The sequence below is a fragment of the Pleurodeles waltl genome, chromosome 8 (assembly GCF_031143425.1).
Source record: "Pleurodeles waltl isolate 20211129_DDA chromosome 8, aPleWal1.hap1.20221129, whole genome shotgun sequence".
Taxonomy (NCBI): domain Eukaryota; kingdom Metazoa; phylum Chordata; class Amphibia; order Caudata; family Salamandridae; genus Pleurodeles; species Pleurodeles waltl.
In genome coordinates this window covers 400561198-400577209 of record NC_090447.1, presented here as the reverse complement: position 1 = coordinate 400577209, position 16012 = coordinate 400561198, and the positions used below count along the sequence as shown (strand labels likewise).

At 40.3% G+C, this 16012-nt stretch overlaps 1 protein-coding gene across 3 annotated transcripts in view; it reads right to left on the bottom strand.

Annotated features, from left to right (window-relative positions):
• The window catches only part of VWA3B (von Willebrand factor A domain containing 3B), an 829217-nt gene that overhangs the window by 695595 nt on the left and 117610 nt on the right, over positions 1-16012 (bottom strand). For all 3 annotated transcript variants that reach the window (XM_069204269.1, XM_069204271.1, XM_069204270.1), the window contains one exon: positions 13922-14037. In XM_069204269.1, the coding sequence (XP_069060370.1) occupies positions 13922-14037 (116 nt within the window). The remainder of the gene's footprint in view (positions 1-13921; positions 14038-16012) is intronic.

Sequence of the window (16012 nt, the reverse complement as noted above, 5' to 3'; positions counted from 1 at the left end):
TGCCGTCTGGCTACTAATTCCCAGATTGCTAATGCCTCGAACTGTGCTGATCTCTGAGAGGGTTTCAAGTCATACAGCACCCTCCTCAGATTCTCTAAGCATCTCAAATTAAAGGTTCCGTGGGCATGAAATGCTAAGCTCCCATCTTTCTCTGTCACTTTGCACCATTGTTTCAGGCAAAGACATGGCGCAGCACCCTTTTCTTCTCTTACAATGTAAGTTGGTGTATCTTCTGGTGGTGCAATATCTCCTATACTCCTTGTAATGTACATATTTCCCTTTAAAGCACTCTTTAAAGCTTTGAAAATTTTCATTTCTGCGACCTTTATGTTATTCTAAATCAAATCAGGAAGTGACTTTTAATCCCAGAATCCTTTACATCAACTTTCACAACAATTGCGCTTCACGGTTGTCCACCAATCCGTGTGCGACCCTTCTCACTAACCAACCTATCCCAGCGCTGCTCCCATGGCCTCACATTCACACGTACAGCGGCTGACAAAGTCTTGAGGCATGTCCTCCTAAACTCAGATTCACACTAGACTGATGCAAAATTATTGCGAGCACTAAACAAAATTAAAACCTAATTTGTCTTTTTACTACAGGTAGGGTAACACGATCGCTTCAGAAACCTTACTGATTTTTCATCAACGGCATTTCGCTCTAGCAGCTACTCCTTCTTTCTCAGTTTCCCTGATTCGCAAGCAAAATTCGACCCCAAATTTTACTCTCAACTGATCAATGGGTTTGTCCTGGTGCATATAGGACTCGTCAAATTTCAGTCGAAAAAGTATTTTGCTCACTTTGACTCACACTCTGATTTGTCGACCACACCCGATCGACCTATTAAACCAGACAAATGACAACAAAAAACAAGTGTCTCATGCACTTTTCAGTATACTCCGGAGTCTTAGGCCAACAGGGTCCGAATACCAACAACCATGTGGACAGACTTTGAGCACAAAGCGACACACACATGTGAAGTTCGACGACTTCCCTACTCTCACACTTGGGAGTACGCACACTCCTTCTACAACTTCATTTGGAGTACGCAAACTCCCTAAACTCTCACAAACATCACAATTCACCTGCAATTTGCATGAGCTATGCAAGTGCAAAACCTACTTCATTCACATTGTCACTAGAACGCCGGGAACGTCCTCAAACAATCAGCTCCAAGGTTCTGGGAAAGTCATTCTAAGTAATTAGGGGCACATTTTCTCTCCACTTTGTCTCATCGAATTTGAAAAATCCAAACTTTCTGCAAATGTTTCTCTTTTAGGGGCCACCCGTGTAAGGGGCCTCTATGATGGGCTCTTAAGGAGACTAACCATCATACTCTGCTACCATCTCTGTTAACGCGTCTGACCTTATTTGGTAAATTTACATTTATGTATAAAGAGATGCATTAGAAGGTTGATGGACCTTTTGAATGCGCTTAGAGTAGTTCCCATCATGAGACTCTGTACAATACAAATCAATAGCAATGACAATCAATAGCATCAATAATCATAGGAGTCAGTAATTTACACACACCATGACCTCTTTGCCATAAATAACCACACCTTTAGGAAAAAGTTAAAATGTTTATTTCTCTATATTAACAATGCTATTATTGCATAACTTAGTCTCAAAATCAAATGATAAGCATACAGAAACAATACTGGCTGCCCAAATCTTCTAAAGAATCTCAATTTAGTCAAGGCTTGGACCACTACACATTCTAAGGTTACACTACAAGTCAATAGCAAGAATAACTGCGTTAGAGAAATGGCATACATGTAGATTCAGCCAAGAAAATACATCTACTATTATGACATGTAGCAAGCATCACCAGTGAGTAACCTAACTAACCTTCAGATTAGAATAGCATGTTTGGGCTTCATGCAAAACAATTTAGTCAACATAAATTTGGAAAACGTCTAACTATGGCTCTGTCAAAATTAGCGGTTCGTACCTTGGGTCAAAAGCAAATATACATAACAATCAGTAACATTGTCTCATATCTTGCCTCATTATGGTTGAGCAAGCTGTGACAGTCTTCGTCAATTGGACATCTGTTCAGTTAGCAAAGCATCGGAATTCAGCATTAAAGTTCAGGAAAAGCAAAGTCTTCTAATGCAGTTCGGAAAAAGTAATATCTAAACGCTCAAGGGGAATGGGGAGAATGGCGCATCTCCTCTCAGTGCAGTCTGGCTAAGTTAGATTCCACAAAACTTCTACCCACGTTGCTATTGGTCAAGGAATCATAAGTTTACGTTTAGTCCAATGACAGTAGAACCCCAAATCTAAGAATTTACTAGACCACTGTTCACATGTCAATGATTGGCTCCTCTTCTCCTGTTCCCGTTGTTGGGCTCGTCAGGTAACAAATTTGTATCAGCCTATAGTCCAGTCAGTGCATCCATTGTCCGCTCCTGGGAAGGTCATCTTTATGCACACTAAGTTATACAATGTATGACTGGCTAGTACAACATTTTCTAGCAAGCAGTTCTCATGAGAAAGAATTCTAGACATCTAACATTTGGTCCATGCAATAGAAAACCACATTTTAATTCTCCTAAGCAACCATTTTATAATAAGCTAAGCAATGCAACTTGACAAGAGGTCGTGCAACTAGGCCCAAGACCTTGTTAAATTAAGGCCTATGAATAATTATGCAAGTACATAATACATAACCATTAATATGACGTACTACTATATTAATCCAAACTTAAGCTCAACAATTTACATTAATATGCTCTTAATAAGTACACTTTGTGATTATTGGTGGTCACTCAAATGGGCACATTTTCAAATGTGTGTATTATTTCTCTACGTCAACTCATTTTCTACGCAAATTCAACACTCAGAATACATGAATATTCATTAGTAAAATTCAACGTTAACACCCTCTAGGAGATGTCCTGACCATTATAGTCTAATGCCAAGTGTCTGAAGGAATGCACAAACACTGTTTATTTGTGATAAAGGTTTAATATGCTACATGGCTAAATACTTATAAGGTCTCAAAGGCGAGACCCATTGGCTATGCCAATGCTTGGTTTGGTTTGGGTCTAGAAGCCGAGCAGGGAAGAATGTCACTTTGTACTGTGACGGTTAAGGGCTCCTTGAAGAGATGCACAATTAGGTCATCATGGAAACAGAGGAATTAAGAGCTACCATTCTCTGTAGCGGATTGCTGTTCCGCAGTTTCACGTATTCAGATGTCCTACAACCTTGTTTACATGTGTGGCATAGCTTTTATCAACTATTTATGTAAACTCACATACAGTACAGGCCTTGCTGCATGTTAACTTAGCCACAGTTAGAGCACAGAATGCACAGAAGTGCAAGACAGTACTTTTAAAGTTATGTTTGTGTAATTGACATACATTTTCTGTTGCTCACGTGACTAGGCTAGAGAAGAGATTTCTTCTACTTTCAGCAGCAGCTTGCATTCACAGTAGCTGTAGAGCTGCTCTGCAGTTAATCAGCCTTGCATGGCCACCTATTAAAAGAACTAAAGTATTCAACAGCAGCAACTTCCCCGTGCTTCCTGAAATCTGAATAAAAGCATTCTTTACATTTCAGTGTAACAGAAACGAGTTGGGCATAAGTCATGCCATAGTTTATCAGGTATGAAAAAGATGTAAAATATTTCGGGAACTGGGGAGAGAGTTGATAGACTAATTTCTGACATCAGACTTTTTAGAGTAAATGTAATGGCTGTATATTGTTCATCATACTCTAAAACAACCTGCACTGTACACTCAGTGGAAGGAGTAAGAGACACCTAATGGTTTTCCTTTTCTCAAAAGAGGCTGCACTTTCATTTTGGAGCTTAAAATATTTACGGGGTGTTTTGTGATTTCTATTGCTATTTTGCCATATTCAGTTGTTGGGTAAATAAACTACGTAGTTCGGGAGTTTGTGTAGCTGGCTTGAAGGTGGTGCAGCCGGTACTGGGAATGATGTGGACCTGTAGGGCCTTGTAGTGTAGTTCTTCCGGGTCACTGTAATGTGTTTGTGCAGTATGGAATAAGACAAGCTTCATAGACAGGAGGTAGAAATATCGGATTGAGTGAGTAGGGCGTTTCCACCATTCAGGTGAAACAGAACAAATGCCTGCATGGAGCTTCAAACGTTTCCTTCAAAGGGATATGATCTGATCCTTTGTGTGAGTGAGAGCTGCTAGCAGGGGGTATGCATCTTTTTGGTAATCTACAGCTTGAAGGAGAGGCCACTGTCTATGATCAAACAACGGGCGTTTTGTATTTGGCATGAGTGGGGGAGTAAATCTTTCCTGTTTCCTTTGAGAGAGACAGTTTTGGATCCGGACATGTTCGGGGCAGCTGGTGATTACGATGAATTCAACCATGGTAGGGATTAGTTTGAAGTAGGCCCTAGACATGTAGAACGTGATGGGGGTCGGTCAAGTCTTGAGACTGGGTGATGCCTGCACTTGGGGAAAAGTGCAGGTTCAGATTAGTATCATCAACCAACAGGTGCTCTAAGCAATTCTGAGTTCTTTGTTTTCACACCCAGAATTAGCCGGTGTAAATGTAATGAACCTGATAGACTTGCATGTGGGAACCCTGTGCACAGATTTACCGGGTGCAGGTTTGCATCAAGCAAAACCACAGGAAAAGGCTCAGGGTTGAGGCCCAGCACACCCACTCAACTGCAGCGCCAGGAGGGCCGGTTTGTGGTTATGGCTTAAAAGGTCTCCAGCATGACATAAAGCAGGGAGCACACTGAGCAGTATTAGTGTAATGTTTGTTCAGTGCATTGGGTATGATGGATGAGTTGTGGATATGCTTTTTGTGCTAAATATAAGGATGTTGTTCTGTGGCTATGCCCTTTGTGTGAAAGTGTGATAAATATGTGGGGTGAGTGTTGTAGACATTATATGATTGGACTGGAACTGAATCACGGGGTGTGATACTTGGCCATTTCTAAGTTCCAATAAGACCAAACAAGAGGATGTCTTTGACTTTGTCCACATCATAGTTGAGGACACCTGGGCAAGGAGTCCTGTGCAAGGGCAACGGGTGAACATGCCTATGTGTCTTGCTGCTAAGGGGAAGGTCACTGACTAATGTGCAGGAGGAGGCTCAGATTATGTTACCTATCCAACTGGAGCTGGTGGCTTATTTAATGGTTGAGAAGGTTCTTCCTGTCAGTTTTCATACGGTTTGCTTGGAAAAAAGGTTCCTGATTGTGAAAGATTATTTATTTCGGATAATCAAGACCCATAACCTCCACCCAAGAGCCGGTGGCTAATTGGTCAAGCAGGTGCTGTCTTCTACAATTTAGGGGGCTTGATAGGTAGGAATGATAGAAAAGTCACTGACAGAATAAGGTAAATTTAGCAGCAGGGTTAGTTCACGAGACCTGCTATGCCAGAGCTAGCAGCTCATTGGCTAGCCAAATGGTTGATTTATTTCTCTTCAGAAGATTTGCTTGGCAGTATCAAGGGCACAGCCACTTAGTGACTGGGCAAAAGGTTGTTGAAGAATCAGTTAATGTGACCTGTTTCAGGGCAGCTTGTTTAATTAAATTCTACTAATGGTGGAACACAACTCTAAAAGTGAAAACCAAAAGCAAAAACCATGAAAATACTGAGGGGCATATTTATGAGCATCTAGCACCACAGAAGCGTCACTTTTTGTGCGGGGTATTTTACACTTTATGTGTCTGAACGCCACCTTGTAAATACGACCCCTTCCCACGCAGCCCTTTACGTGGAAGGGGCGTGCAATGGTGTTGCTGTGGGCATGCCACAGTGACACCCATTGCATTGAGACGCTGGCTACAAGTTTTCGTAAACCTGAGGCAGTGCCAAAATCTAATGCCACCCCAGGGGTGGCGTTAGCAAGGCGCAACGAGGAGGATTATTTTTATTCCTCCTCGTTTTTTGCTTTTTCTATGTGTGCTGCATTCTGCATCACGCATAGAAAAGAGCAAAAAGCCAGACATGATTGTTTATGTGCAGGAAGGTGCTTCTTCCTGCACATAAACAATCATTTGAAAATGACACTTTGGCACTTCTGAGTCTGCTGCATTCTGCAGCACACACAAAAAATGCCAAATCGCCATTAGTGATTGGTTATGTGCAGGAAGTGACACATTCCCACACATAAACAATCACACCCCTCAACGCAGACATCCTTTCACAATGGTGCAAGGATGCCTGCATTGGCTCTGGCAGCTAAATTTAGCGCCAGTGCAGGTGACAACACAGTGTCTTGCCGTATTCAATTAAATACTGCACATCCCTGCGTTTTGAAAATGACGGAGCACGGCGCTGCTAATTTTGGCACAGCAGTGCTCTATGTCATTTTCCTATAAATATGGGCCTTAATTGTTGGCTAACGAATAGCTTACACCAACTGCTCTGCGACCGCCAGTAACAATAACAAAACTCTTCTAGGTTTCTACATACAAGTCTTTTTAGCAAACTGTACATGGAGGAACACTGCTAATATGGTGAATGACAAGGACATAGTTCCAAAAATAGCGAGTTGCATGAATATTATGTCAAAAATATCCTTACAAAATATTGAGGGACAGGATATAGAAGGTAAGAATATTGTTTCTTTAGGCATATAATGGCATTTTTAGTAATATTGTTGTATATAATATTGTTTACTTTAATAGAGTTGTATTAAATGTCTTTTTATTTATTTAATACATATTAGTTGTTATATTAATTATAGGTGTTAGCATGAATAATATATTTGTTTTAGTGTTTTTGTACAGTTTGTCATTTTAGCGTGTAATTAATTTCCTTTACATCTATGTAGTAATTTATAATTTAGTAGCAGGATGTAGGATTTGTAGGGGAGCAGACATTATCATATTTTGGTTCCTGTGTATTACATTTTTATTTAAATTAAATACTTAGTTTGTAATTAATTATGTACACACTTTAATAGCTTACATGTCAGTTTTATAACTTAAGTGTATTTTGAGATTTTTAAGGTATTTTTTGGTTTTTCTATAATTTAATTACTAGTAGATTGTTGGGTTTGTAAGGTTATAGGGTCGGAAATTATTTCAAATACAATTTTTTTTTTACAAATTGATTATGTTAATTCAAGTCTTAATTGGTGATTAATTATGTAAATTATGTAATTAATTATTTTTACAGAAATAATTTGTTGTATTTTAACTAATTAATAATTCATTGACAGGTGTATTTAATAAGTAGGTTTATTAAATGCATTCTATATTTATTATAATTTTGTATTTCATTTGTATTAATAAATTACTGTTATTATTGTTTAAATTATAATTACTAGCACTTTAGGGTTGGTAGCTATTTGGTATTAGGGAGGAAAGTATATTTATCTAAAATGCATTCATTTATTTTGTTAGTTAAATTATTTTAGTATTATTATTTTTTTTCAATTACAATACATGTTATTCATTTACTAAAACATATATTTTATATTTTTAATATCTTCTAATAAGTTTATGTTGTTAGTAATTTCAATGTTTTAAATGATTAGGAATTGGAATGGTATATCTAAACTTTCCTACATCTAACACTTTCCCTGCTTTTGCTCACGGTAGAGTGGGAATAGTAAAATGAATCTCACCAAATTCCAATACTCCTCCCTGCTGTTGTTTATATTGAAGTAAGAGTAGTAAATCTAACTCCTATAAAGTCAAAGACTCTGCCTACTGTTGAATAGATTAGAGTGGGAATACTAAATCTAACCTAGTCAAAGCCCAACAATATTCCTGCAGTTGCTTAGACTGGAGTGGAAGTACTAAATCTGAACCCTCCAAAGCCCAACACTTTTTCTACTTTTGCTTAAATTGTAGTTAGAATAGTCAATCTGACTCCTCTGAAGTCCAACACTTTTGCTAGTGTTATTTTGTTATTGTTCTTACTGTTTTAATATATTTATTTTTCTGAAATGTTTATAGTATATTCATAAAGAAATATCTTTTTTATTCAACCGTCAATATATATTTTCATGTGAATTGTAATATTTTAATTATGCTACATATTGCTGATACATATGCTTGTTAAGTTCAACTTTTAAGTTATTCTCAACATTTTTAATTTGGTGCATTTTAAACAGCGTTTAATTGTTAGGCCTGATTCATAAAGCGAAACTTACACTTTTAGTGTAAGTATATGATTTTTTGCAATTCACAAGGTAATATTACGTTTAGTATCTTTACAAATGTGGAGTCTCTGCATTCGTGACACAGACTCCTCGCATAAAAAGATGGGAAGTCGTAAAGATACTACTCATAAAATTCCTTTGTGAATTGCACAAATCATAAACCTAAACTAAAGTGTAAGTGTACCTTTGCGAATCAGTCCCATAGTTTTTATTTTTTTTAAGAATACAGATATATGTATTTAATTCACATTACTTATAAAAAGTATTTATTTGAATTATAATATTATTTAGTATTTTATTATTTTAAATAAATAATATAATAGTATAAATATTATTTTTTCAATATACTTATCTTATTTTTGTCGAAATTCTGTTCCATGATATTTTTTACTCAATATTTTGGTAGTTTATATACAAAGTATGAAAAATAAATGTTTTTGTCAACAATATTTTTGACCCGATTTTCTGGTATATCAGCTTTTCATACAACCATTAACAAGTCATAAAATCAAATTAATATTCTCCTCCTGCACCCAACAATAGTAGGACAGAAGTTACCTGCTCACTGCATTACCAGAATTATTCCAATAAACAGTTCAATAAGCTAAACCATAAGCAAATGAAGATTTTTAGGTGAAAGATGTAGGATTTTCAACTTCACCAATGGAGAAACAAATAAGAGAGACACTTCCTCGAAGCACAAACATGATGGTTTGGACCAGAATACCTCAACAGACAGCTCTCTTTCTACACCACGACCCAGCATCTCCGCTCCGACGATCTCGCCCTCGCAACCGTCCCACGCGTCCATAGAACTACAACCGGTGGCAGATCATTCTCGCACCTCGCGGCCAAGACGTGGAACACTCTTCCCACCCACGTGCGTCAGACCAAAGACCTCCTTACCTTCAGGAAATTCCTCAAGACCTGGCTGTTCGAGCAGTAGCAGCACCCACGCTCCCCCCCCCCCTCCTCAGTACCTTGAGACCCTCACGGGTGAGTAGTGCACTTTACAAATTTCTGATTGATTGATTGATTGATTGGTTCCACAGCTAGCCATTTGCTGAAGACATGTGCAGCTCCAATGTGTAGCTCCATAAAGGGACCCAGATGCATCTGTCAGGGCAACAGACATCTGAGATCAGCTCTCCCTGGTTTCTCAGTTTCACCAACAAAAGTCCAAAGGCTCCCAATGCATAAAGGAGTTAAATACTGCGTTCAACAGAACTGAAAGAATATAGATAAGACCACCTTCCCCAGCGTCCTTACTTGATGTGTCTGAGTCAGGATAAGGATCTGCAAGGCTCAGATTTGGTAGATATGAGGTTGATCAGTTTGATTGGGGACTCTTATTCATCTCTGAAAGCACTGGTGATAATGTAAATTGAGTGCTGTGTTGTAATGATAATGCCTTTATGATTCATGTAATAGCCAGGTCTTATTCCAATTATACAGTTTAATTTTTTGTTAAAGCCTTGCAGGCTTTTGCTCAAGGCCATCAAAAGGGAAGGCTTGGTGCAAAATAATGAGCTAAATGAAATGTTCAGCTCAGCTCTGAGAGGTGATTCAATCGAAGGTTTCTATGCAAGTGTTTTGGTTACAGTGGTCTTAATAATCACAAGCAGACAGGTGTGGCCAAAGCATTTTTAGGTGGAAGGGGTGCCTGACCTTCACGGACATATAATACCTGGCTGTCATTGAAGGTCAAGTTTCACTGGGCATTTGATAAAAAACAACATTACCTTTCCCCCTGTGTTCTTTGAAACATCTAGGTTTATTTCTTGTACATCCTCTTCAATTGCTTATGAACTCCTCCACCTTTCTGCAAGAATAATGTTCTGAGAACAGCATGTCTGGACTTAGATAATGAACACCTCCATAATCCTTTCTACTGGGTGGTGCATTCTCATATCAAAATACCTAAATGCCAGGTACATTTGCTGTATTTGAGATCCCCAATCTCTTTCTTTCTCTGTCAATTCAAGTTATTTACTTCAAACTGAAATCTGTCCAAGGGGTATTTATAAGATACCAGGTCCAGTGATGATGGTATTGAACAAAATGGGTAATGGGGTTCTTCCCAATCTTGATGGTTTTAATCAGACAGATTCTCTGCCAAGGAGCACTTAATCAGTCAGATTTTGGTACCTCGAGGTTTCTCAACTATCTGATTCCAGGCTGGGGCTAGAAGTTCACCAAACCTAGGTATCAGATGAAGAATTGTGTGGTCTCCTTCCCATTTGTCAAAGCAGAAAAGTTAAGGGTGAATCTGAGCAGAGGCTCTTGCAACTGCATCTACAAGTATTTAGCTGCAGGTTCAAGGAGGAACAGTGAGCTTGGTGTTGGTGGTGGTGGCCTGGGATTTTTCCTCTATGAAGCAGGCTCATGGTCATTGATGGCATTCCCTTTCTTCTGTTCTTGAATGTGGCAGCAGTATTTGTGGTATTGTGGGCTTGATTCTATTTAGGGCCCACCACATGTTTTGGTACTGGAAACTACAAAGCAAACAGTGGAAACTTTACTCCAGATTCTGTGAGAGCTGAGATTGCAGAGTAGCTATAGTGGTGCCTGCTACAGAAACCCCTTGAATGGGGCTCAAATTGGGATGGCAGATGCAATAGGCTATAGCTGCAGTGAGGCACTTGAGAGTCAGCTAACAGGTTCTCTAGTAGTTCAGGTACGACAGAGGGCATGTTTAGGAGAATCAGGGTCCTAATAATTGTCTTGTTCACTTCCTCGTGAACATTTGTCTTCTGGTTTTCTGCTTCAAGTTTTTTGAAACAGGTGTGTGAAAAGTGGATGTTTGTCTTTGTCTCTGGCTTCTGTGGCCCCTCAATGCATTACCACTGTTTCCACTTAACCCGGCTTTCCTAGCCCTAATTGGGAGAGGAAGGGTGGTATTGGTGGCCGTTTTGCGATGCTCAAGGATTGGTTTCCTTTTTACAATAGTTACCTGAGATTCTGGAGGGGCTTCTTACCATTTCACAACCTCATCTCAGATTCAACTTCCTCTCCTGGATGTTTCAGAAGACTACCTACTCTGCATTTCACATCATGCCACTTTATGTTCCCCCTCCTAACTCTTCCTGTCTCCTTATCTCACTCTTGCATATTCTAATACATTCCTGCTTTCTCTTGTTTTCACCATGCCTTTCGCTCTCTTGCTCTGGGCCAAACTCTTGCTCTGACCAAAGTCTGATGATGAAAATATGCCATGTTCCCAAACACTGAGTGCAAAATAAGCATTATCTGAGTCTGCTTAGAAATGAGGTCACTGCAGTGCATTCATTTAGGCCTCTGATGCACAGAAGGGTTTTAAATCTCCACTATGCTTCCATCTAGGGGTAGTGGAAGGATGGGAGTTAGACCCATGGGACTATGATTTTAAATGGTTCCTGCAGTTCCTATGAGTACCTTTTCATATTGGGCTATCCTCTATTAATCAGAAGGTGCCATTGATAGCCATCAAAGTCTTTAGGGAATTCTAGGATGGGGTGCACCGGTATGTGGAGTTAGTCTTGAAATTGCTTCAATGTTTGTCTTTGGCGTATCAGTGATCTTCATTCAGGAATTTCCGTTGGTGTTGGCTTTTCGGCAGGAAACTTAATTTGAACCTCTGAATAGGGCCATGTTTCAGTGACATAGAAGAAGTTTTTTTCCGGTGGACACATACTCATCTAGGAATTTAGGGCTTTGGGGTCAATGGTGATCAGTGTTTTCCAAGATCACATAGTTTGCTGCCCTGCCGTGGGTTTATACTAAAGATCATTTCCAATTTGAATAGTTAGGAACAAATTACTCTTCTCAGGTTTTCCTGCTCTTTCTTCCATTCAGGATGTGGCTCTTCACTCTCTGGAGGTCTGTATAAGGTCTGTATATGGAGTCTACACTAGGTGAATGGATATGTTCCATGCTTTCTAAGGTATATTCTGAGCCAGGCAGGGGTTGGTTCAGGGTCTCTTTTGTAGAATTATGTTGCCTCCTCTGCAAAGCTCCAAAGAGGGAAATCTTTGCAATCCAGCCTTCTATTTTCACATTTGTTACTTATTACAAGGTTTGAAATGGGGAATCCTGGGAAAAGGAGTATTTCGGAACAGTCTTGTCTGCTGTTTTGCATGCTTAAGGGGTTGGAAAATCTGGTGTGTGTGTCAAATTACTAAGTGCCTCTGGTGTCTGTTGTGTATCTACCTTAAGAATCAAGTTGTCTGATCAGTGAAGTTGCTTCTGGCTCCAATGGATGGAGGATTCATTCATGATGCTGATAAATTGTTTATCAATTTGAAGTTTTAGGGATACCTCTGAATCTTGGCCTATTTGTCACTATGATACGCAAACCTTTGGGCTCTTAAGAAGGCATTTCCATTGGAGGTAATTCCTCAGCCCACTTCTGCTTCATACAGACAGTTTTCTGTAATGAAGAGATGCATAAATTCCTTCTATTAGGGTTGAAATGTCGACTACTTTCCCCAACCAAGACCACTCTTGAAAGATAATGCATGTTGTCTAGTTTGGATCAGTCGCAGCTCGCAGCAACCAGAAGGGGTGGAGTGGAGCAGAGGGAGGGGTTAAATAACAATTATTAAATAAAACATAATTTAAAAAAAACACTTACCTCCTCCGCCGCGCCGCTCCTCTGTCCCTCATAGCTCTAGTCTGCAGGCACAGGCTCCCAGCCTGCCCTGCAGCCAATCCTGATGCTGCTCAAAGCAGTGTCAGGATTGTCTGGGAGCGCTCAGCCAGGGTGCTCCCAGGCAGACTGGGAGCCTGTGCAGGCTCTCTCCAGGCCAGCAACTGTGTAGCTGGGCTGGAGGGAGCCTACTGCACAGGTGTGTTTGGCCAGCCCGAGACATCCGGCCAAACACATACACGCTCTGAGGGGAGTTCTCTGTGCACTCCCCTCAAGTGCTCATCACCCCCAATGCCCCCTCCCCTTTTCAAGAAAACGATAATAAACAAATGTTATTATCGTTTTCTTGAAAAGGTTTTGCAGCTGCCGCTGCTGGACGGGGCACAACGCTCCTCCGCCCTAATGGAGGAGCCGCCCTGGTTGGGATAGCAGTTACCTTGCATTGACTTTTATTTATTCAGTCAATTTTTCATCATGCAATGCACCATCTGCACTTCATTCCGAACATACAGAGCATATGTAAAATTAATTTAAATTTGTGTTGTGAACTGGTATAATTGATGTCATTTTGTACACAGAAATCAGATCACATACATATTGGTATTCAGGAAAGAGTGTCCCTACTTTTCTAATTTATAATATTTCATACAAGTGGGATGTATATGAGACATTGTTTCTCTAAAATATTGTGTAGCTGCAACACCAAAGCTGGTGCTGTGGCAAGGGTACATGTACAATAAAACGCCCATACAAGTAAAATGAGGAAAGGATGTAGCAGCCTGCCTTCTTACCTGTACTACTTAACAGTGGCTTGTCTAACTTCGAGTTTGGGCTTGGAATTTTATACCAGGGTGTTTGCAGCTGCTGTATCATCTGATTGGCAGAGTGAACAAATCCATCATCTGGTCTAGGTATTTTTTCCTTAAGTAGTTTTTTGGCAATCAAATTTTAAACATAACTAAAGGAGGCCTCACAGCTTAGGATAATTAGAAAGCAACAGGCTGTACGTCTAGGATATGAAAATTTCAATGTGTTAAAAGTCGCCAATGTGCAGAAAAACATTATCTGACAATATGAGAGTCTGCATATAAAAAACAAAAACATTTCAGAACATGGCTAGGGTGCATATTAAGAGGACACAAGGCAGGACAATATATGGCACGCTTGCCTGGAGGTGTGCTTCCTTTAAACTTTGTTTCAGAAATCTCATCCTCTCCGTTTTCATCACCATTTGTTATGCACCTCATGTTCTTATACTCCGTTATCTCTGCAAATGCATGAAATCTGTAACATATAATGTGGAGGTAAAATAAACTATAAAGTTATTTTTTTATATATTTCCATTGAGATTTTTCATTGATCCCAAACCAAGCAGTGCTGATACGAAAGATTGTTTTAAAAATCGTACACAATTTCTACAAAATCTGTGAAAACCTGTAAACTACATTTGGGACAGATGGTAAGACTTACCTAATCTCTGGATCTAGCCTGGAGCCTCAATGGGTTCAGCCATACTGGGTTTCAAGCACTATATGAAGCCTATGGCCTTCAAAATAAAACCAGGGCATGGACCCACAGCAATAACACTTGCACTCTTCAACAGTTCATCCCAAGCCTTTCTTTTTAGAAGGGCTACCTGCTATGGTCTGGCAGGAGCAAAAAGGTGTGCAGGGTGTGTAATCTATGCTGTATGCATCCAACATAATGAGGCAGGGATTCTTGGCAGGGCTAACACTTGAAGTGAGAGTATTGGGTAAGGAGTTATTCCAGCGGTATGCCCCTTACTGCAGCATTCATCATGGAAGCTGGCAATTGTCATTATTGGCAATTAAAGGAAATGGCAATGTGTATTGTTAGGTGTAATGGAAACTCTCATAGGAATAACTAAGTCTCTCTCGAAACTGGCAATTAGCATGGCTTGATATAATGTGGGGCTGGAATAGTAAGGGCCTCATGAGTTTGGCAGTCGGACGAGTTGACTGCCAAACTCACGGGGATGATACCACCATCATACTAGTGGCATCCCCCAAGCATATGACAACATTGTATTACGAGTCCCTGCAGGGCTGACCTGCGGGAACAGTGCTACGATATTGGTCTATGCTCCCTTAAGGTAGCAGAGGCCAATACCATAGCACACCAGCACCATCGAAATGTGCACTGTCTGCAAAGCATGGGCATGGGTAGTGCAAGGACCCCCCTGCAATCCCCGGTATTGGCCTTCCGCCAACCTTTCCATGGTGGGTGACCGCCATGGAAAGACTGGCGTAAAGCTGAGTTCAGCATTGCTGTGGCTGAGTACGACTTAGACAGCCATCAGCCCGTCAGGAACGTTGTTCCTGGCAGGGACAGTGGTCCCCTGGTGGGTCCGCCTGCCAGGTTTGTAATGTGGCAGTCAGAACACCTGGAGTGCAGCGGTCGACCAACCCTGCAAGTCTGGCGGTCCTTGGACCGCCACACGCGTAATGAGGCCCTTAGTCAGAAACCCTGGCATTTACTCGTTGTTCTGATGCTTAGAGAAATGCTTTTTGGGCTGCCCTGATCAATCCTGAAAGTGCCTATGGCCCCTTTCAATTTAGAGGTCTCTCCCAGTGCCTGCATCTTGATGAGAGGCTAACTTGCTCCCACGACTGAAATCAGCAGCAAAATACCTAGATCGTCTAGGCTACAAAAATGGTTACATGTGCAGTGGTGCAAGAGCAAATCTGCATGTATAAGTGCAAAGAGTGTTTTACTTATGTGTGAACAGAGAAAACTGTAGTAGAAGACACATTTAGCTCAAAACAGTAAAAAAAACATGAGTAACTTGCAAAGGAAGCCTAGACTTCCATAAATCTATCCATTGAGGCTCCAAGCAGCTGATTCTTGTGGTAGTCGTGGGGACACAGTCCTACGGTTTCAAGTGTATGCATCCCTAGATTGACAGACTCCGCTAGAGAGAAGGCCCCTGTGAGTACGAGGATGAGGAGATGAGGGGAATGAAGGGCGTGGTAAATGGAATCAGTAGTAGTATTTTGGCAGTGATGTTTGCATTAAAATAGTGGTTTATATAGCATGGCAATGTTATAGTTCTGTAATTATAGTAAAAACTAAGGGAATGTGAATTGCCAGTATTGATCTATAAATAAAAGGATGTTGATGTTTGCATTGCAACAGTGCTTGATTTCTGGTATAATAGTGGTGCTGTGCATTTCTGGGTAATGCCCATTCTGACTTGGCAACGGCACTTTATATATCAGAACTATAAAGTTTCCTGAAT